Genomic DNA, 23,427 nt, shown 5'->3' on the forward strand with positions numbered 1-23,427 from the left:
TGACAAAATTTTGAATTCAATCTTAAAGTTTCCGTTAGAATATCAACGACAATTTTTCGAGAAAAAGAGAAAACCTCCCCGGAACTTATATTCTCTGCCCCCAGGAGCGCCCCTACGACAAGAAAAGCCGAAAAAATACTCCAATGATGCCGGAAAATATGAATTTTTCACAAAAAAAAGAAGAAATCACTAAAATTGCAATAAGGAAATTATAATTTTTTTTATTACAGATGCTGTAAAAACATTTTTTGTGTTTAAAAGTATAGTGGAAATTAGGACTGGATAGTGGGAGAGGTAAGAGATCCATTCTAGAGTATTCCAGTACATTTCTTAGGGCAGTAAAACCTGTTGTCTGGCCATTACTAACAATTAGAGAAATCTCTAAAACTCCTCTTTACCTTTATGAATGATCGGCCTAGCCGTTTCGGAGAAGTTCTTTTGCCACAGGCAGGGAACACAGGATACAAAAATTCGAAATACATAAAACAATTTTTCTGCCAAAATTATCACTTTTATTAAGCGCAATAGACACCAAATGCACACACGATTTTCCCCGCAGTAGGAACACTCCCAACCCCCAGAGTTGCGATGAATTGAAATAAGAAAATGCTTCTAAAAAAAAGGGAAATTACTTTCGGTTCATTCGTTTGTTCGATGGACAATATTCAGCGTATTCTTCCCAAGTGCTGCAAGGAAAAAAAAAATGCCAAATTATTCTCAGAGATCTCGAGGATGTAAAGGAAAAAATGATCAGAACGCACCATCCAACTCGCGTGCAGCATTCCCGTGTAATGCTGGCACCGTGAGGACCTCGGTGATTGCGCCTCATCCGCAGGAGATTTAGCGCTTTTGAGCTCTCGATCCACGGGAAATCCATCGTTTTTTGGCGCTTGGACACCCCATTCTCTCCCCCAGAAGTGGTGGCCACTGAATTCCTCCGTGTCAGCCGATAGATATCCTTCTCACAGGCCCAGAAGAGGTGCCTCACGAGCCTCTCGCGACATCTCGAGTGACTCTCGTGGTGCCACACCCGCTCCCAATCTGACTGTGTTCTGCAACACAACATCCAAAAAATAATTTTTTATAGAAACACTGAATTTTCACTTCTTATCCTTATTTTAAAAAAATCACAAAGAGATCACCTCTGTCGAAAAATAATCTCAAGGGCATCATCTTGATTCGCGAGCCCATTCTCCGTGAATTCAAAGAGAAAAAACGTGAGTGCGATGGCAGAAAATTGCAGCCACATTGTGGCCGCAGATGCTGAGACTCTCAGGAGCGACAGACTCTTTGTGGCGATGCGATCACCAGCACGGGCAGCACACAACTGGCACAGAAGGTGGCGAAAGGATGCAAAAATACCCAACTATATGAGAGGAAAATCTCACAAATGGTCATCTTGCGCACACGAACACAACATCCAAAAAAATATATAATTCTTCTCGTCCTCGCAAAACAAAGAGATCATTAAAGGAAACCCACTCTCAGCAAATAATCTCTTTGTAAAATTTATTTTTTGATGTCTTTGCTATCCTTTTATTATTTTAATTTATCGTGGCAATTAGAGTGTGTACCTGCGGAAGGAGACAAAATAGGTAGGTACATCCTTCTGTGCACTTTGGTGCTTCATGAAGAAAGCATTTAATCAGGATCAATTTATATAATGATTTTGCAGAAGTTTAAAGAGAATATATTGCTAAAATGTAATAAAGCTAATAAATAAATTAATCAAAGGAGAGACTTTAAAACAGAAATTCCTACAAAATAGTGTCCTTTATAATTAAGAAAATAAATAAGGACAACAAAAAATAATTTATAAAAATGGAAAAAGCGATAAACAGGGTTTAATTCTCTGAAAGTAAAAATTGTGATTTTTTAGACTCAACAGTTTCTCTATATTAGAGGGACGTGGCCCAATTCGGCCCGCTTAAATTTTCTCCCAAAAGGCAAATGTATTAAATTTGCTTGATTATTTAGTATTCATTTTCTCAATTAAATAATCTATCCAGGAATAAACTCATCCATTCATTAAACAATCTTTTAACCCCTTCGCGTTATTTGGGTTATACGTAGACCCAAACATGAAACATTTCATTCTCCCAAATTTTAATGAATTTAATTATTTTTCCAAGCTAGAAATGCATAAATTCACACAGAATAAGCCAAAGAAAAGGGTTGGGATGAAAAATGTCCCCTGAAAGCATCCATAGAATATAAATAGGGGAGAGCGGGGTTAAAAAAGTCACTTAAGGGTTTAGAAAAAGCTCAAAATATCATATTTCTCAAACAAATAAAGCGAAATGTATAGTCCAATTCTTTAGGATATTTCTTGCCCTACAACTCTTTCTAAGATCATTTTGTTCTATCTAGATAGGAAATATAATATTTTAAGCCTTTTCCAAACCCTTAAGTGACTTTATTAGCCCCGCTCTCCCCTACCGTGTTTATATGTTTCACGTGGACACGACAGGGTTAAAAGATATTGAAGTCATTTGTAGAAAATCTACTGGATCGATTTTAATGAAAGTTTGTGAAAATCATCTTCGAAGAACAAAGAAAATTAAGTTTGTACAAAAGAACGTTTTTTTTCAGAATTATGCAGACTTTAATAAATTTTTAATGAATATTTAATTTTAGGATTTTCTTAGTGTCACCTTCCCAGCTGAATTAGACAGTCTGTAGACAGTCTTTTTAGATAGTTCAAAAACTACAAACTAAAAATTTCTAATTGATTATATTTATTACACAAACACTTTAGATCCAGAACATAATACCTGAAAGTTAGATTCCAATCGGTAAAGAATTTCTAGGAGATGAGAGGAAAGGGTTAAATACTCTATTTAGAAAGGAAATTTAGTAATTTTCATTTAGAGTCAATTTTTTAATTTAAAAAGAAGCGCTAAAAACGATTCAAGATTGAATTATATTATCATTTTTTTGTGTAAAACTCGAATTGACGGATTTTGATAAAAAATGTAAAAAATAAAAATCATTTTTTAAAAAGAAAAAAAAGTTTATTTCATTCAAATTAAAGGCCCCGGAAATCAAGAGAAATGGGTTAATATTTTTCGAGTTTTTCAATATTTAGATAATTCAATAGAAAACTTTCTTATGGGAATCTAAGCATTGATTAGAAGAATTAGAAATACCTACCTACATACTTTTAAAGACATATTTTGTATGTACATTAAAGACCTTTAAGAGCTTTAATGAGAATTATAGAAATTGGGCCTTATTCAGCGACCAAGAAACCCTTGAAATCTTTGAATTTTGTACTGAAATTTGAAGATTTCAAGCGAATTTTAGGGGTTTCTTGATCGCTGAATAAGGCCCATTTCCTATCAATTAAAAATGTTTCTTTTTAATTTTCAGTTATCTCTATGACCTTTTTAGAATATTATTTTAGCCCATTTAACCTTCCTTAGACATCGCATGAAATGAGTTAAAGGATTAACTTACAATCCTGAACTATAGGTATGATTGTCTGGCCAATCCTCCCACGACCGAATTTTGCTCTTTTCACGCATTATGGTGAACCTTCCGCTTGGTCTTTTCCAATCAATTGAGATATGTTTGTCATGTTGTGTGCAAGTGGTGTCCTCTCACCGGGAAAACAACACGAGAAGCAATATAATTTTCACACCGCTTTGGAAATAACAAAGTCCAACAGTCACACCACTGAATAAACACCAATTCTTTATTCTTTCGCAAATTATCTCCTTTGCTTCTCCCACAATTGGATCCATTTGGGTTGAACGCACATTGTGCAGTGTGTGATTTGTGTGTCCTCCTGCCTCCATCGGCATCCTCTCCGGGCGGAGGTTGTAGTGGAAGAAATGGGGAACAATTTACAGTATTTGCTCAGTCCATTTCCATTATAACTCTCTCGTGGGGTCGTTTAATGAATTATACCAACCACAAGATAACACATCGCATTTTTCCAGGAACTTCCTATATTTGGCCAGAGTCCTCCCACACATGAACTATACGTTTGAACTCACCGTAAAAATATCCTGTACGAAAAACCGAATGCGTGATTCCATCGAATTTACGTGCAAAAAAGAAGAGAATTTGCAATATTTTATTGGCCGACGAGAGAATGCCATCAATATACAATTTGAGTTTGTTTTATCAGAAATTTTTATTGACATGTCCCTTAAAATATATATTTTGTAACTATCTATTATACTAATATGTAGTATATAAAGATGCTTCTTCTGTAGATTTATATTCTTTTTTTACACTTTATACATGTGAGGGAATTGTTAATTTGCTAAAAACTTATAAAGATTTGAAATAAATTTATACCCTCATTCATGATTTATAGTATAAAAAATAAATCTTTTTTTTTTTTTGCTACAAATTGCGATAAAACTCACACTTGCTTTTGGTGTCTCAATAATTATTATTAAGTTGTACAGAAGACCTCCAAAATGGGTTTTCAAAAGAAGAAAACACTGAAAAAATTAAGAAAGTGTTGCAAGAATCCATTCAAAAAAAATGCTAAACTCACCAATTATCGAAAGAAAAAAAAGAAGAGTATGTATCCCTATAGAATATAAGATAAACAAATTATCTATATATTCACTATATATTAGAAAAGAAATATATACCTCAGAACTTTCTTTCTCTTTGCATTAGAAAGTTGCTTGAAGTATGTACGTCTTTGTACCTTTTCTTTTATTTATTTATTTTTTAATTTCTAGAAATTTTCCTTATTTACCCTCCAAATTGTTGCCAAACTATGCAATTTTTTTTATTACATTTTTCCTAGAAAGAAAAATTATACCTTTTTATCCTTCATCGACGAACATCTTTCGATCTTGCACGATGCTTCAAACGATCCCGACTCGATGAGCTGTAGCGATCGTACTTTGATGAACGATCCTTCCCATCGCGATCCCTTCGATCACGATCACGCTTCCCGTAGTCCTTGGAACTGATGTAATCCTTCCCACTGCCATGCTTATCGCCATTGATGTACTTGTCGCGACTTCCAATAGGAGACCGATCGCTCTTTTTATCACTGCAAGACGAAATTCGAAAGAGCTATGAAGAGCAAAAAGGAATTACTAAAAAGTTTTCTTTAATTCACTTTGGGCTTTCCCTATCTTGCGGAAAAAAGGAGTTTATTCGTTTTGCATGAAAAAATGTCTCATTCGATGAAAAAATGAGATACGTGGGATACGCTTGATCTTGTAGATTGAATAAATCCTATTTAAAATAACTAAAAAGAGGATTCCCACTTTCCACAGCAATCACGTAGTAAAAATTTTGCTTAAAAATGACTTATTCAGAGACCAAGAAATCCTTGAAATCTTTCAATTTTGTACTGAAATTTCGAGATTTCAAGCGAATTTCAAGGATTTCTTGGTCGTTGAATTCGTCACTGGGAGTCTGGAATACATTTAGCACAAGAATGACGTCACTTTTTACATTTTAGAGCAAAATTTACTGACTTTTCCTAATCTTCTTTCTTATTCCTTTTATAAGATTGAATTTTAATTTCTCCTAACAAGAAAAGATCACAATTGTCTCGATTTTCCTCCATAAAGAGTTTTTCCATTATAGAAAATAATAAATTCCTTTCACGGACGATTTTTAAGCATTTTTTTTAAGCTTTGGAAGATAATACAATGATTAGAACATTTTTGACGGTACTTAATAAAGCGATTATAAAAGGCTCTAAAACCTACGACAATCTGAATTGAATTTATAGGGATTTAAAAAAAAAAAAAAACAGTAAAATTATTGCTTTGTTAGTTTTTAACGTTTTTAATGAACTTACGCATTTTCAAGAAAAAACTTGAAGCGATATTTCTTATTTTTTTGTCTATAATCCTTTCTTTCTACCGTTAAAAATAGTAGAAAAATAGTTAATAGTTCATAATCTATCTAAATAAGAGACTTTATAAGGACTTTAAAAAAGTCTCTTAACAGAGCCTCGATACTTCTACTAATGACGTATAATCCTCACTGTATTATTCAACAACAAAAAAATCATTAAACCTTCATCAAATAAAAATGTTTTGTTGACGGAAATTTCCCGAGAATCTAACTTGAATAAATAATTCAAATCATTATATCAACTCACCTTTTTCTGTGCTTGAGAGATGGCGATGAGCTGGGCGAACGCGATGAATGCCGTGACTTCTTCTTGCTACTACTGCTGCTGCTCAGCTTCCCAAGTGGACTCCGTGACCGCCTATCGTTCTGCTTCATCTTCTTCCGCGAACGACTCTTCTCCTCGATAGACGGACTGGGTGTCCGTGACTTGGATTGGGACTTTTTCTGCTCATCAGCATTCCCCTCCACCGGTACTGGCACTGCTCGTGAAATAAACCCACTCCATGCATTGTGTGCTGACCCATTGCTTCGGTCGACGCTGTGCTGCACCGGTGAGGAATTCTGCCCTACCGTTCGTGTTTTCCGGGAATCCATGTAGCGCTTCCGGAGCTCCTCAACGGCTGCTTCGAGTTTCTCCACATTCGCCTTGGTGCGCCTGTAGAGCTGGCAGATGCGATAGCACACGTCCAGGATGTGGTTTTCGCTGACCGAGAAGACACTGTACCAGTGGGGATTCGCCGGGAGGACAATGGACAGCTTCCGAGCAGTTAGGTAGATGCAGGCACAGGCTATCGTCTCAGGCTGATACCGCACGAACACATCCGTCCGCAGGGAGTCATTCATGAAGTTCCATGCCATCTGCATCACTTTCTGGTTCTTCTCGAGTCCCAGCACTTGGAGGTACATCACAATTAGCTGAAAAAAGAAATTTTTAAGGAGAAATTATTTAAATTTTCCATTTATTCGCAAATTCAGAGAAATTCTTTATGAGAAATTAATAGCCCAAGGTTATCATTATTTAATGAGACTGGTTGGTGTTGCATTCACGGTGACACACCCTGTATGTAATGCGTGAATCACCATTTCTGGGAATTTTTCGTCATTTAAAGAAAATCTCTGAATTTTAGCAAAAGATTAAATTCTTTGTGGGGATATTTACCTTGTGGGGATGCTTGACGTGTACGCAGAAGCCCAATTCCTTGAGGACTCTCCTCTCCGCCTTGATAACTTGAGTTTTGAGTGTGATATAGTTAATATCAATAATCATAGGCGTAATGGGTTTTTGTGCACGGACTTGTTTAATATGGTGGAAAACATTAATAACATCGCGTATTCGTCTGGGCGCCTCTTCAATTTTGGACGCCAGACAAACACAGCTCATGGCGGTGGTCTCCATATTGTGTCGGACAAATGATTTAGAATAAAAGAAACGCTGAAATAGTACCTGCCCAGTTGCCATTGCCACCTGAAATTGTGGGATAATGTAGTTCTATAACCCATAAGGCGCTCAAAATGCCCGACCGCCTCCCCTTCAGCTTAGGCTGTTTTGCGTAAGAGGACTCTCTCTTCTCCCACAATGCACTGTTAGGGGTACCTTGCGAGGATGGAGTCAGACCGCCTCGGTTGGTACAACACTTCGGTAGACTCTTCGAGGAGTCATTAGCTTTAGAGTCGTGCTTGGGTACAGTGCTGGGAGTTGAGAGGGGGCGAGAGTCCTCAGGCCCAGAGCTCCCAAGTCGCAATTCTACATTCAGAAGTGGGATCACCAATGCCAGGGTGATCCACAGAAGCGGCTAGCGATCGAAAAACCGCTGGAAAAGCGCGCGTAAATTGGTGAATAGTGAAAATAATAGAAACTGCACACGGTGAAAATGACTCATGTATAGCGTCCATCTGTGAAAAGGTTTCTCCTCAGAAAACAGTGAAATTGGGGATTGCCAGTGATATTGCACGGTTAAAAGGCAATGCGACTGTTACCCAGGTCGCATAAATGCCAAAACGCGGCTTATTTGGCGGAATTAAGCCACAATGGCATTTTCCCTAGAAAGAAAGGACGCCGAGTATGATGAGACAAAGAACAGCATCAATGTGGTGTATATGTGTGAAAATGCAAAAGGGTGTATAGTGAAGAGTGCTGAGAGCTCTGTAAGCCCCAACAACTTATGAAGCATCAGCAACATGAGGAAGAGCATTCGCTCACATAAAGAGTGGCAGCAGCATCAGGAACAAAGACCATCACTGCATCAGGAGGAGATAGCATCCTACGTGGCTTAAGCGAAGCAAAAGACGCAAATGGAGGAAACACAGCATCAGTGGACAAGGATTCCTAAGAAATCTCAACATTCATGAGTTTTAATATTTTTATCTATTTTATGTGTGAATGGGATCCCATGAGTGAAAGAACAATCTGTAGGAATTAGTTCAAGCCGCAGCCAAAATAAACCGACCCACTAACATGTGTACCCCATCGCGGCGATGGTTAAGGAAAAGATGGTCATGTGTTTTAAGTTTCATTCGCAGGAATATGCCGAGATATAAAGCAACCATGCTCCAGTAGTGGTCAAAATAGAAGTCTACACCTACAAACTACATAGGAAAATCAGGAGTGAAGCTGTGGAAGAAAGGTGATGCTGTGAAGCAAACAATGGCTGATCTGGTGAGTCCGTTCCAATATTGACGCATTTGGGGGTCAAAGGCCCCACTGTGTTAAACAGAAAGTACATTAAGGTTTGCGAGGAATAATGATCACTAAATTCCTTAAAATGTTGATTAATAGGGGATGATCTTTTGATTTGAATGTCCCATAATGGTTGATTACTTGGGAGATTTCCATGCAATAGTTCGGCACAGGACTGGTGAAAACATCCAGGTATCAAGTGGTATCAAAATAGGATTAGGGGGAAATGAGTCACCGTTTCCCTAAATTGTGCAGAGAGAAAGGGGAAAATTGGGGGAATTTCACATTGGGTTTGCATTGCATCTTTCGGGGAAGGCCTCAGTGCAGGCACGTTTAGGGTATCTGAGTAGGGTACCGAAGAAGATTGGCAGGTAGTAAACATGTCGTCGGCATCTTTTCAAGCCATTAGCCAGCGATCGTAAAGTCTGGAATCGTAATAAGTGGAAATCCCAAGACGAATACTGTATGTAATACCGCACCAAGAAAAGGGTCCAGGTATACAAGCAGAGATAAGTGATCATCCAACACTTAGCCAGCTGTCGGGAAAAAAACATAAAATCTTGGGTGAAGAAACAACCAGGGGTAAACAGAGAAAAGGACCTTAATAAACCACGATCTTTTTGGTCGTAAAACAGAAAGCTGTCGGTGAAAGATAAAACGAATCGAGAAAATGAGTTATGAGGGAATAAGAGAAATTAGCACAGGACAGGATAAGATCCAGAGTAAAAGAAGATGTCCGGTAATGCACTTCATTTAGAAATCACTGTTATTATTGATTTCACGGGGAGTGATAATGGGAAAATGGAAAACATCTTGTCATATATCAACTTCTTTTGTGGAAAAGATATATAATGAAATTTCTGATCACGAAGTTACAGCAGGGACGATCGCATAGGAAGTTATCTTATCATGACTAAATGAGTTTGAAGAAAATTCTCGTGAAACGAATGAAGCAATTCTTTTGGACGGTTTACAACAGAAGCATAAATTATGAAGAAATTGGGGTATACCAAATATTAAATAGGAAAATAGTATTAGACGGAATCGATACAAAAGTGGTAGGGAAGACGGTTAGGAAACGGAAAACAGGAAAAGCAAACAAAAGGAAATAGTTTGCAATGATAGAAACCACCAAAAGGACTTCCTAACAGATCGAATTCATTAAGCGGATACATTGAAAGCTCATCAAACCATAAAGTAGAACAGTTGAGAAGAGTCGAATTTGAGTTGTAGTTAGTTATGTTGAAATGATTAGGAAGAGTGAAGAGTTCATTCTAGAATAATTCACTGCCAAAGGTAAAAGAGAACTCTATCGGATTGGAATTGATACCATACAACTCTATTGAAATTTTCGGAAGATAAGTTAAAATAAAGATTGGTAAAAGAATCTAAGAAATGGCATTAATTTGGGTAACGATTTCCGGCAAAACAAAGAAATGAAATAGATACATAACTTTCATTCAGGCAATGTTAATTAATAGGCATTAGTTTAGGATGAATCATAACTATTCCCAAATAAGCACAAATGGCTGGGTACTAGACATGGGGCATCGGAAATTTGTCAGGACGTTTGGAAGTTATTGTTTGGGACAAATAGAAATATGAGTAATGTCCATCTGTATGACTATTCTTTCACGTCAATGTGAACATGATCCGGACAATCACAGGAGATCCATTCCACAACTAGTTCAGGAAAAGCACACATGTGTGCAGGTACGCAGAACAACACCAGGAAGTGCTATTGTATTGGAGTGTAGCAGTACAATCAAGCAGGAAAGATATAGAGCAATAGCAGCTGAAGACAACTATGTGGTGGAACTCAAGGGAAAGTAATCAGTGGAAGTAAGATGAGATTGCAGCTTGGGAATGTAGTTTCAAGCATCAGGATTGAATAGATTATGGAGTTAGAGATGAAAGTCGATAGGCATATGAAAGATCGTAGGTTGTATATTGTGTGTGATATTCCGGTGGAGTTTGTTTCCATATGAAACATGGATGCTCTATAAACAACAAGTGTCTTTGTAACATCCTTACTGCTCATATACTACCAGTTCTAATAGGAATCTAATTGAGTTATAAAATAAATTCCCAATTCTTTCTAATTTCTATAAGTCCGTCGATCAATCATATCCAAGTACATTATACATAAGAAAAGTTTTACTATTAGTGAGTTTATTCCTATGAGAATCCTCTATTTTGCTTGCATTAAGATATCATTCACTTATGCAATGATTCCAAGTTAATTCAAATTCTGTAAAGAAAGCAATTGACGCTATTTGGAGTGAAGGTAAAGAAAAAGGTGAATAAAGTTACTCAAGGAAGCAGGGTAACCAACCATTTTCAGTATAAGGAGAGTTTCAGGATTGGAGGGCTTGCAAGTCAAGAGACGAATTAAAATTAAAATGCACTGCTGTGCAGATAACTGGGAGATATTGAAGGAGAATATAAGTTGGGATAACCATAGATAGCTTAAAATGTAGATCAACTGTTCATAAGTGGCAAGAAGGGCGACCGGACAGATGGATAGCTGAATTAAGATGTACATATGGGCAAACAATGCTTGGAATGTCAAAGAGATAAAGAATATAAAAAAGTAAAGGTGGCTAGAATTAATAGAAAGACCGATATATTGATGCAGTCAGGCATCAGATATATACTCTAACTCCATGGATTTCATTTCAGAAAAAAAAAAAAGGAAAACCATTGGCAGACAGTGTGCACAGAGTTGGCTGTTATATGTGTAGCGAGTCAGACACCCACATACTTCATTTTATGATCGCTGAACAGACTGTAGTACTAAAGAGGCCCCAGGAGGACAAGAAGATAGGAAGATTGAGACCTGCAGGGGTGAGCAATTGCTACTGTGTATTGCCTTTGGGACCGCCTGGCAAATGCGTCTGCCTAACTTCCTCCCAAATAGCTGCATAGCAATGTTCACCACTGTAGGACAACGAGGGATCAGAAGTATGGAATTGAACAGCAGGGTAATCAAAGGGGCGAGCAATTGCTACTGTGTATTGCCCTTGGGACCGCCTGGCAGACGCGTCTGCCTAATTCCCTCCCAACTAGCTGCATAGCATTGCTCACCAAACCCCTGAGATGACCCCTATTAACTTGGAAGTGTAAGGGTAGAAGACCTGCACTTGCCTACAGGTGGAACCCGAAAGGAGATGGCAGTAAAGGAACTTCAAAGACAAAGCTAGCTCAACGGATATGTGAGAACGTCAATATGCAGTATACATGCTTACAGAAGGAACTGTTGAAGCAGATTGAAGAAAGGCAAAGGGCCTTGGGACCAGAAGGGTAACATGTTACTAGGAAAATGGTAAGCGTGCACGCTAAACATCAGAATGACCCGTGTATAGGAAAGGAAACTTTCAAAGAGACACAGGCCAAGCTTAGGGTAGCTTGATGGGATAGGATTACTAGGTTAGGAGATGGGAGATAGAGGAGTGAGGTGGGATTAGAGGTAGGCTGATGTCCTCCACAAATCATTGATTCATTTAATCCTTCGCCGAGGACGTCGAAACTCAGGAATGGCCGAATGTAGTTCTATAACCCATAAGGCGCTCAAAATGCCCGACCGCCTCCCCTTCAGCTTAGGCTGTTTTGCGTAAGAGGACTCTCTCTTCTCCCACAATGCACTGTTAGGGGTACCTTGCGAGGATGGAGTCAGACCGCCTCGGTTGGTACAACACTTCGGTAGACTCTTCGAGGAGTCATTAGCTTTAGAGTCGTGCTTGGGTACAGTGCTGGGAGTTGAGAGGGGGCGAGAGTCCTCAGGCCCAGAGCTCCCAAGTCGCAATTCTACAATAATTATACAGAAAAAATTTGTACGATTGACAACACAAGAGTGTCCGGTCACCCCCATTCACAATCAACCCAATCAATTGAGCCTCGAATGGGGTTCGATTTTGGTGGGTGGTTGGGTGCTGCCAACACAGTCACCTTTTGAGAAAGAGGAAGGATTGAGTTTCTTTGCACATAAACACATAATATTTCAATCAAATGCCAAAATGGCCAGCAAGATACCAACCTGGGGCAATTTTAGCAAGATCCCAGCCGTCTGGATGAGCTCACATCCCAGAATTCGCAAGTCAATTTCCGTCTCGCGATCCAAGTCATCCAAATGCGAGGGGGTTTGTTCCAATTTTGTATCCGGCAGCAGGCAATTCTCGAGCGAAATTACAATTTGCCCGTATATCCGTTGCATTGGTTTCGTTGTAGACTCCTCATTTTTCGTCGAATTCATTATTTTTCACAAGTTTTCCACCAATTTTCACCTTGCAAACGTTTTCAATGGTTACCAAAAAAACAATGACAACTTAGTGGAGCGTTTTCCAATGGAAAATGTCACACCATTCCACTGGAAGTTGTTCTCGAGTATTCCAAACATTCCATTATTGGAAAACTGGAAAGTCACAACTCGCAAAACATGAAACATTGAAACATGTTTCTCCTTTGTTTTGAAACATTTATGAGAAGAAAAAGAAGAAGATGTGTCTCGAACGCTTTTGGTGTGTTTTGTGTTTGTGGTACAGAAAATAATGTGTTTTTTGATCAAAATTCTGAATATTTTGGGTAAAACAAAATGTTCAGCACCGCAGGAACGAGTAAGGATTTAAATGCTGCAGAAATAACGCAACTGTTTATTGATACAGCGCAAAAAGTGGAGAAATGTTTTGGCTTCGAAGTGGCAAAAGTGAGACCGATCGCCATTAAAATGACAACATCACGCGTATTTATGGCATTTTTTGCATATTTCAGTGGCTGGAGCGCTACCAGGAGCTGCGAAAACAGCCCAATTTCCCAGAAGCTGCAATGCTAATCATAAATGCCGCTCAAATCTACGGCAGGAAGGTGGATTATGTGGAGGAGATTGTTTACAACATTATGCGTGAGAGCGAATGCCTCAAGAATGCAGAGTAAGATTTTTGTGATAAGAGAAGTTGCCGCAAAGTCAGCACATTTTCTCTCCAACTAACACTTTGTGGTGATAATATTGCAGGAAAAGCAACAAACGCAGCGGGGAAAATGAAGGGGAGACGACGACGAGTAAGAGAAAACGAGTAAAGCGCTTTCGTCCGGAAACGCTTTGTGAAAAATTCCACTGTGTGGAGTTCCTGCCGAAGGAGTTCAAGAGTCTCCCAGCGGCGTCGCTGTGTGAGAAAATAGTCCGGAAGGTGCATCGTCAGGGAGGGTTGAGTTTTGAGGATGAATTTTCAGGATGGACCATACGAAGGGATGCGAAGGGTGCAAAGAAGCATCCCCGGAGGCGTCTGGAGATTGAGGAAGAGGACTCGCATTACACATCATTTGGGGAAAGTCACATTTTTGACTACGACGGTGAGGATATAGTGGGACGTCGGAGAGATTTTACAGTGTTCAGCGGGCATATTGATGCAGAAACTCAAACCATTGGGAATGATATAAATCTAAGGAAGTACTACAGACAAGGGCAAGTTGAAACTACGTGTAATGAGGCGAATAATTTGGAGGATTGTACCCAGTCTATGCTGAAATCAATCACTGTGGAGGTACCATCAGGGGAAGAGCTCTCAACGCAAGTAGAGGAGTCCAAAGAAGGAGGAGAGTCTGTGCAAATAGACAGCAAGGAAGGAGGGGAATCAATGGAAGTTTCCGAAGAGAATCACCTGCAAGAAGTGCCTAAAACACCCCAATCTCCGGATATTTTGCTTAGCGATGACGAAGGGATCGGCATGTCGCAGAGTACCATTCAAATTGGCGATCTCAGTCAGACGGATTGGCGAATTTTGTCACCAAATGTGGAACTTGTGGACTTTATGGAGCACATCAAGGATGGCCCTCCACTTGAATTTGATGGAAAAGTATCCATAAAGAATCTCTTGGGTATAGACAGTGCATACCTCACGCATCCTGAGGACTTTTCACTTCCACTTAATCTTTTTGAGAGACGAAGTATCGTTGAGTACAATATTCTGAAACTTCCGGAGAAGAAGCTCCGGAGCAGGTGCCTCTTTGCACTACCGAGTGAATGGATAGCCGAACGGAGGAATGCGGAGAAGCCCCTGCCACCTCCTCCACCAACTCGGAGGATATTTAAATTAGATCTCAGTCTTCAGAGCATCCCAACACCCCCATCGACACCAGAACCGCCGGATTGTGAAGGTTTCCGGGGATTTGATGAGTCAGAAATAGTGTCAACAGATCTCAGCTTCACGGCCGTCCTTTCATCCACAGTTAATCCAGAAAAGATGTCCCAGATAAGTCCTCAGAAGCACCCGAGAATGTCAGCAGATTCGGGCATTCAATCCCCGCCACACTCAATGGATGTTATGGATTCAATTCTCGAGGAGAATACATCGCAAATTCTCTCAAGTACCAGTGATTCCGGGTATGGTTCCATCCTGAAGTCCTTCATTGATGGTGAATCACCAGTGAGGGCAATTAAGGATGACATGGATGTTCTGTGTCAATCTGCAGAGCCTGTGCCGATGAGTGTTGAAGTGTCGGAGCATCAGAAGAATCTGCAACGTATTGCAGCTGAGAAGCATCAACAGAGTGTTGACGATATGAAGCGTATGACGGATAAAGTAAATCGCTGGCATGAGTATCTCAAGCCCATTCTGCGACAATCTCAATCTCGGGGGCATTTTGACATTCACGCCTATGGCACAGAGATCCTCAATACGGTTAATCCGGAGAAGAATCCCGTAGCTAGTAGCTCAAAAATCACTCTGGGTGGATTTATGGAAGCAAAGAAGGACTTTACACTCCTGCCCAGGTACTTCCTCTCAATGCTACAGCTCATCAACACGAAGAATATAAGCATTTCGGCAAAGCGGGACGTGAACAAAGTTACAAATCTCCATGACATTCAAATACAATTCCAATCAGCTGAGAGGCATCACGAAGAGATGAGTTTGGAGCTGAGCTTGCAAATGGGGGACAAGAGGAAGAGATCTCCGTCGAATGAAATGTTACCGGAAAAGACAATGAAGAAGCACCGCAAGGGAAATAGCAACAAATGAACAAAAATTCGTGAGTTAACAGTCTACATTATTTAAATTTTAATAAATACTTTCTGTACAGTTCTTCCTAATATCTCTAAATGTTTTATATTTACAAAAAAATTTCTCTTTGATTGCAGAGATGAAAAGAAAATCATCATTTTATCCACATAACGAATATGCGATAGAGTACAAAGATTTGATGTGTAAAACGTATTTTAAAGAAATTTTAACAGATCCAGACAAAATTGTAAATATTTTACACACTGTTTCACTGTAAAAAAAGAAGAGTTTACTGTTTCAAGTAGAAAATTAGCTTGTAATTTAGAATTTTCCTTTTCTAAAAAAGAAAGTGCAGCAGATACAACAAAAATGTGCAAAATCTCGGAATATTTTCTTAAAAAGTTCAAGCAATTAGCAGAAATTAAATAAAAAGAAAAAGGAATAAATCTTCATATACAAAAATTGTTGATTTTTATACATGCGGAACCCAGTTGCTTCCATCTTCCGGCAGGAGGTTGTTGGTCACCAAGAGGATAATGTCGACAATCCACCAAATACCGAGGCCACCGAGAGTAAGGAGCTTCCCCACAGCTGTTCCCGTTTGACCCAGACAGAAGCGATCCATGCCCAGGAAGCCCAGCAGGAGGCTGTAGATGAGCGTCGTGACAAAGTAGTGATCGGTGTACTTGATGCACGGCACCCCATCACGCATGAACGTCCTCTCGCCGTAGCATTCAATCTCCGGAAGCACCGTACACCTCACGGAAGTCTTCTCCACATCTTCAAAGTACACCCCACCGAATTTACTGCACCCATACGTGTTGTTGCCCCGCAGCTGTGGGGCTTCGCAGTCAATAAAGTCGCTGGGCAGGAAGGAACACTTCACGAGGGGCCCCAATGGGTTGTAGGTGTTGTGATTGATGGAGATGGAATCTCTGTCCTTTGTGGTAATCTGGGCGCTCTCGATTTCATCAATTCCAAGGAGAATTGTGAGAACAAGGGAGCAAATTGTGGAGAAGACCACAACATTTATCATTTCAAATCCCTTTCTAGTGATAACTTTTAGCTTTCACTATATTTTTTACAATAATTTTTAATTTTTTTCAAGATAACCTAAAAAAAACACGGAAAAACAACAACAAAATTTGACAACATGAAAAAGAAGAAGAAGAAAACATTTTGAATTTGGCGCTTATTGAAGAGAAAATGAGACGGATGCATTTCATTCATTTCATTGCTACCCGTCTCGCTCGCATGATCAGTTTTTCGCAAATTTCACGCGTTTTCCGTTGGAATTGTCCACGAAAATTGAGTTTTTCGTGACCAGGAAGCGACGCCGAGTCGATTGGCATAAACAATTACGTAAGTTCGCGAAAATCCATTTCCGAGAAAAAAAGTGCGTGTAAAATCCCCAACCGTCAAAATTACGAATTTTTAATTTCAACCGTCAAAACAGCGAGCCCCAATTTCCGCACAACGGGGCTTCTCGGGGGCGCCAGAGCACCCGTAAGTGCCCCAGGAGCTCCAAAAATGCGTTTTATGCTCAAAAACTTGGGAAAAAAACAAGGTGTCACGAATTTTGACGAAATGCAAAGAAAAGTACGTTAAAGTTCAAAAGTTATTATTTGGAGTCGAGATTTTGGGATTTCTCGCGAGAAAAAGTAAATTTTGAGGTTATGCGCATGAAGTTCAAAAGTTCAAAAATAACCGTCGCGCTAAAAAATCGTTGAAAGCTCATTTTTTCCATTTTCCTTTGAAATTCCAATAAAATAATATAATTTTTTTGTTTTCCTTTCTCGAATAAAACTAACTTTTCTACCAAATGTGTTTAAAATGTTTTTATTTTTTATTTTTAATCGTTTTTATGCCTATTATTATTTTTTTTAGTCTTTGATGATAATTTTTCATAAACCGAAATGTCGCTGAAGTTGCTGAAAGCGCCAAAAGACATTTATCTCATAATTCTGTAATTTAATGCGTTTGTGCTTTTGGGTGCCATAATTATAATATGAAACATAAAGCACAAATTGAGTCAATAACTCCGCGAAAATTGCTTTTTGGAGCTTTTGGGCTTTCTGATGCAACTCCTCCATGGCAAGCTTAATTTTTTGCAATTATTTTTGTCGCAATTTTTGGTCAGAGACATTATTTTTTATTATTATTATGTGAATGTACTAAAATGTACTATGGGCATGGCAAGAGAGATGTTGTGTAGAGAGAAAATTATATTTTTGTAGCAACTATCGATTGATATGGCTGTGACTTTTGGGGAGTAAATGTGAGAGAAATATTCCTTCTGTGAGCTGAAAAAGGGTGGGGGCGAGTAAATATGTATCTCCTATAGAGAGCTTTTTGTATTATGTACATTATGTAATGTGCGCCTTTCGTATAGCCCCCACGCCAAATAGACAGTGTATCCTTTTCCCCTTTGGAGCTGCCATCTCGCTCTAGAATGACCTAGACCTGATCCGAACATATAGCGTAGCATACATTATGTCTCCCCTACATAATATGGAGCCTGGGTCTAACCCAAAATATAACTATCGCACGAGAATTAATGCTCTCTGTGGGGGAAAAAAGTCATGGCAGGATATATTTCATAAATTGATATAATTTGTGAATATTCTGTCGACTTCTCTTTTTTTTTGCTGCCCAAAAACCCCAAAGCTTATGTGGAGTTAACGAGTACGACATGGTTATTGAAATCAAGGAGATTGAGGAATATACTTCGCAATGCTCACAAAATACACAAGAATTCTTTTATTTAGAATTTCTTTTAGACATCCAGAGAACCTAAATAAAAAATCGACCTAATTAATAATTTAAAAATTACATAAAAGGAATCAAAGCTTAAAAGGATAAAGAACATATGAGCTTTAGATTTTGTGAGCTTTGAATGTAAATTTTTGCAAGGATTTTTACTGAATTTCAGTGGTTAGAACTTCCCTAATCACCAGTCAGAATTCTCTTATAAAATTTTAGGAATTTCATTATAATGTTTTAAAAAAATCATTAAATTAGTTGGTATACCACAATCGTGGCATACCAAGTATTGTAATCGTCGGAAAAACCGACCACCTCGGATCGGGCTCAAACTTGGTATAAGCACGTTTTGAACATCCCACATTACGAAAATGGTGGTGGAAAATTTTTGATCCGGCCGGCCGGCCTGCCGGCCGGTGCGCCATACTTTGCCTTATAAGTCGAGAACGGTAACAGATAGAGACTTCCGGTTTGAAGTTTTCTATAGAAATGTGGGTGTAAATTTTCTTTTTTTCGCATTTTCGAAATCCAAGATGGCCTCCATCCGCCATTTTGAAACTTCGTCAACCAGTTCCCTTGTAGCTAGAGATCTGAAATTTTAGTATGATGTAGGGCTTAGTGAGACGTTTTCACCAACAATTCATACTTGAAAATCGGTCAAGCCGTTTAGCAAATATGGCGGTCTAAAGCAAAAAGTGTTTTTTCAATATAACTTGAGAACGGCTTGACCGATTTTGACCATCTTGGTATCAAATGAAAGGTATTGAGAAGCCCTACAACTGCTTAGAACATTTAAAGTTTCAAAAACATCCACAAGAGGCGCTAAAAACAAAAACAAAAATTGCCTAACTTTAAGGGGCAATATCTTCGAACCCCGATCATAGATTTCTTTTAAATTTTGATATGTTGTAGCCTGACTTAATATCTTTTATCAGTCCGAAAATGAAGAAAATCTATGTCGCCGTTTAGAAGATATAGCCATTTGAAAAATTCTTGAATTTGAAAAGTTCTAAGAGCCATATCTCTTGAACGGCTTGTCCGATTTGGCTCAACTTGGTATCAAATTAAAGGTTTTGCAAATCTCTACAACTTTCTAGAACATCAGAAACCTGTAGAACCATTCCATGAGGACAAAAAGTGCAAAAAAATGTTTTGGTCAAACAAATATCCGCCATTTTTGTTCTAGATGTGACCTTGAAAATTACTGATATATATGTCAACTTATAGCTTGTTTCAAGACCTTTCCAAAACTAGTCAAGAAATTTCTGTAGGTCTTATAGAACTTCAGATATGAGCATTTTTATCTTTCATATTGATGAATATCATAAAAAAAATCAACTTTGCCTACTAATTCTGCTCACAAATTAAATTACAACGCATAAACTGACCCATCCGCGTTGTGGTATACCAACTCTAATAACTGGACGCGTTATGATTGACTTTCTTCTCTGAACTGAAAAGAAAATGTCTCTTTTGTCCTAGTTCCTGGGTTTGAATCAAATTAAATTATCCTATTCAGAGAAATAATATTAAGGCATCAGGAATGTTGTATATAGGTATGTATAAATGTATAAATGGGTGACATCATTTAGAATTTGCATCTTATAATTCTAAAGGGATTTTCCTGCACTGTTGCACAAAATTGAAATTGCTGGTGCGAACAAATTCTGTTGCAGGAGATAGTGAAGTGAAAAGGGGTGTAACCTTGGTGCAGGAATACTAGCAAATAGAGAAGAGAGATTTGCCCTGTGTGCACGGTTGGAAAACGTTAAGCGAACTTTGACATTTTCACCCCTATTCGCATGCTCTCTAAAAGTCCTCTCTGGCTGTAGTCCTTTCGCTTCAAATTGGCGAGATAGATATATAGAATGATGTAAAATTATATAAATTGATGCATGAACTTTGATATTTACTCTGGTGCTTTCTCTCTCCCTCTTCCCATTTTTCAGTGACATTTTCTCCAATGATTGACATCCAAGAGTGTAATGAAATGGTCTCAATATCCCTTCTTAATAAATCCCTTCTCTCGTTTATGATTTAATCTTGAAATTGCTGATTTTCTTAAATGATATTTTCGTCCCTTTTAGCTCCTTCCCTTCTATAGGGGTGTCCTTACCACCAAGCAATGCTTAGCTGTAGTATTATGTATAATATTCAATTATTTAAATGAAAATCTTTCCAATTTTCATTTCATTCTCAACTAAATTAAACTCACATGTCTAATATGTATAAGTATTTATATTAAATGTACAGTACATACAAAGGTCTGTACTATGTATAAATTAGATTCTCTGTGATTTACAAGTTTTAAGATTTATTTGGTACCTTTCTACATTTTATAGCAACATATTATTCTCTTTTTTTGTGAGTAAAATATTGCTTTCCAATTCTTTATCTCAATTTTTTCTTTAGGTGTAGTGCGTAAAGCTATATGGAAAGAAAATATATATAGCTTCACGCTTTATCGTATCGTTTTATTTTGATTTCTCTTGCGAGAGAGAACACCACGTAAATTGGGAGACGAAGAAATTTACTGGTAAATTTACAATGTTATAAATTTTCCTTCTAGTCAATTTGGCTTCTTGATTTTTTTCTTCACATTTACAAAGTATCTGCGCACAATATTCACATTTTCTTTTTGCAAACAGGGTATAGACCATTTTGCATGATTAATAAATGATTTGCAGTTTTTTCCTAAACGCACTGGCCCCATTTTATTATTATTTAATAAGTAATAAATTTAATTTAATGTACATTAAAAATTTGTAACAAAAGATCATTTAGTTAGTTTAGTTTAGTTGAGCTTTCAATCTCAAAAACTTATTAGACTTCAAACAGTTTAAAAAAGTTTAGAATAAATGCATTAAGTCTTATGCATTTTGAGTAATAATAGTTGATTATAAAAAATATGAAAATGGAGTATAATTTATGTTGTTTAAGAGAACACATGAAATATATATTGAAAGCCAATTAGGGTTTCTGAAGGTTGTGAATAGGGGCGAAAAAAAGAATAAAACGTGAAGATTGTTATGAGAAATATTTTAGATTTCCATTTTCTCAGATTCTCTCATTTATTTTTCATTTTAAATTAAATCAATTACAATGAGCATTAGCAAATACAAATTCCTAAAATGTTTTCGCGTAATTCGAGTCACACAATTTCCATTAAGAATTATTTTGCTCGACTGAATTTCATTGAGGAGAACATTTTAGAGAGCTGAAAGGAGCGCACAAGAGCTTAAGTAAGAAAAGGGTAAAGGGTCATTCGGGAAATTATTAAAAACACCAAATATATATATTTCAGAGACTCTTCTACATGGTAGAATGATTTTCAATAGGAACTTCCAATGAGGTTCCCATTTACACAATATAATTGAAATTTCACTAAAGCTATATGGCCCTAAAACCAAACCCCCCTAGTTCTCTGACCCAATTTCCTTTCTTCGAGGACTTTTGCTCATATTTATGTTACAATTGCTTTTTGATGATGTAATCGATGTAATTGGTGGAAACGTGCTTATGAAGAGGGGAAATTAATAATTTGAACACAATCAATTAGGCGAAGACCTTTAATAGCCAAGGGATCCCATTTTCGAGGATGTAAAAGCTCTATTTTGGTAGGTTTCCTATTGTTTATCGCATTTTAATGAAATTCATTTTCTACCAGCCCTTTCCTTTGATTTTCTAATTGTCTGTGGCTTTCTGCTCTTCCCCTTATGAAAATTTAACACTCCCACGTCAGAATGATATTTAATAGCAGAAGGACATTTTGAGAGAATTCACAAAAAGTCTGTGTGTCCATGTAGAATAAAGGAAAAAGAAATTGTAATTTCTATAATACCACCATTTTTGTCATTATTCCTGGTGGGTAGGTATATAATTGAAAAAGAAATGGACGTGTAATTGCCCTCGAGAGATATGTTGATGATTAATATTTTCTGCAATCGTAAATTTGGAGAAAATATCGCTTGTAGGTGTATAAGTATATATATGAAGAAAGAGAAAAGGCAAAAATATAAACGAGTTCGGGGGTGTTATTTCAGAATATATGCAGGATAACTTATAAGGTAGGTATATGTGTGCATATGTAATAAATGTTAAATGTTTTTGCTTCTATAATGTGATATTTTACCATGAGAGAGACCCCCAGAATAATTTCCTTTCAAAATATTTACACAATCCGCAAAATGAGAAGATGATGATGACAGATCTAAATTAAATTAAGTTCATTCACCCACAAAATGAGCACATTTTGTACACAAAACGAATCCTCGGGCTTTCCACCAAAGTGCTTGAATGTGTGTAGAGGAAAACGTCCCTTTGAACTATCCTAAAAAATATATCATCATTTCGTATTTTCTCAACCGCCATCATATATAGAATTTCATGTTTGTTCTGCCCTCGAAATAACTGCCGCTGTTTGTATATAATAGTATAACCCCCCTTGATGGATTGTGATGGGAAAGGAACCAAATATCTCTAGCCACCTCAAAAATAACGCTAACAGGAATTCATTAAAATTTTTTATTAAAAATTTATTCCATATTCTACTGAAAAATTTGCAAGTAAATCTCCAGCATCATCGCTTCAGTGCATCAGTTTGGCTGTATACGGGGGAGAGAAAGAGAATCCATCCTAGATAAATCTGCATAGAAAAACTATACAACAATGTACATAAACCTACTCTACCCATCAGACTTGCACAAAAACATTCCAGGCATGAGCTACCATTATATGAAATGGGCCACAGAGGATATGAAGCACAATGTTACCTAAAAATTGCTCCATTTTTCCACGGGGGCTCTCCAGAAATAACGTCGACACAGCTTGGCAATATAATTCCTATGCGAAAATGCTAAATTGCCATTCTAAGGGGTAGAAATGGGTACGTTTGTATATTTATTTTTATATACAATACATATACACCCAACAGAATGAAAATATCAGAGTTATTCTATGGTTAATTAGCTCTCCATTGGTATATAAAAAGCATTCCAAGGGGTTAATTTGGCTATAAACAACTTGGCGCTCTGGGTGAAAATGTAATTCGTTTTCTCAAAAAGTATTCATGAGATGAAATTTTCAGTGTAAAACCAACGAAAAATCTTCAAAAAAAAAAACTGAATGAAAAATATTCTGTAGATT

The 23,427-nt window shown here is 37.7% G+C and overlaps 4 protein-coding genes across 8 annotated transcripts; 1 reads left to right on the forward strand and 3 right to left on the reverse strand.

Moving 5' to 3' along the window:
• Nucleotides 1-489: 489 nt before the first annotated feature.
• Nucleotides 490-1,567, reverse strand: LOC129790404 (probable insulin-like peptide 7). The gene is made up of 3 exons (XM_055827889.1): nucleotides 1,143-1,567; nucleotides 762-1,052; nucleotides 490-686 (listed from the first exon to the last, which is right to left on the reverse strand). Exons 1-3 carry the CDS (start codon nucleotides 1,247-1,249, stop codon nucleotides 629-631), a joined length of 456 nt encoding a protein of 151 aa, XP_055683864.1. The 5' UTR covers nucleotides 1,250-1,567; the 3' UTR covers nucleotides 490-628.
• A 2,121-nt stretch (nucleotides 1,568-3,688) lies between these two features.
• Nucleotides 3,689-12,918, reverse strand: LOC129790256 (cyclin-L2). Of its 5 annotated transcripts, none has more exons than XM_055827689.1 (5): nucleotides 12,561-12,878; nucleotides 7,007-7,312; nucleotides 6,095-6,762; nucleotides 4,790-5,026; nucleotides 3,689-4,013 (listed from the first exon to the last, which is right to left on the reverse strand). In XM_055827689.1, exons 1-4 carry the CDS (start codon nucleotides 12,774-12,776, stop codon nucleotides 4,801-4,803), a joined length of 1,416 nt encoding a protein of 471 aa, XP_055683664.1. In that variant the 5' UTR covers nucleotides 12,777-12,878; the 3' UTR covers nucleotides 3,689-4,013; nucleotides 4,790-4,800. The 5 variants fall into 5 exon arrangements, with proteins under 5 accessions (XP_055683664.1, XP_055683666.1, XP_055683668.1 ...); XM_055827691.1 differs by lacking the exon at nucleotides 3,689-4,013 and adding an exon at nucleotides 4,123-4,457 and having other exon boundaries at nucleotides 12,561-12,918; XM_055827693.1 differs by lacking the exon at nucleotides 3,689-4,013 and adding an exon at nucleotides 4,123-4,457 and having other exon boundaries at nucleotides 4,790-5,049; nucleotides 12,561-12,879.
• Nucleotides 12,919-13,008: 90 nt separating this feature from the next.
• LOC129790173 (uncharacterized) lies at nucleotides 13,009-15,981 on the forward strand. The gene is made up of 4 exons (XM_055827547.1): nucleotides 13,009-13,226; nucleotides 13,292-13,449; nucleotides 13,533-15,547; nucleotides 15,657-15,981. Exons 1-3 carry the CDS (start codon nucleotides 13,116-13,118, stop codon nucleotides 15,535-15,537), a joined length of 2,274 nt encoding a protein of 757 aa, XP_055683522.1. The 5' UTR covers nucleotides 13,009-13,115; the 3' UTR covers nucleotides 15,538-15,547; nucleotides 15,657-15,981.
• LOC129790392 (TM2 domain-containing protein CG11103) lies at nucleotides 15,553-16,663 on the reverse strand. The gene has a single exon (XM_055827874.1). It carries the CDS (start codon nucleotides 16,553-16,555, stop codon nucleotides 15,992-15,994), a length of 564 nt encoding a protein of 187 aa, XP_055683849.1. The 5' UTR covers nucleotides 16,556-16,663; the 3' UTR covers nucleotides 15,553-15,991.
• Nucleotides 16,664-23,427: the final 6,764 nt, after the last annotated feature.

This window comes from Lutzomyia longipalpis, chromosome 2 (assembly GCF_024334085.1).
Source record: "Lutzomyia longipalpis isolate SR_M1_2022 chromosome 2, ASM2433408v1".
Lineage (NCBI taxonomy): Eukaryota > Metazoa > Arthropoda > Insecta > Diptera > Psychodidae > Lutzomyia > Lutzomyia longipalpis.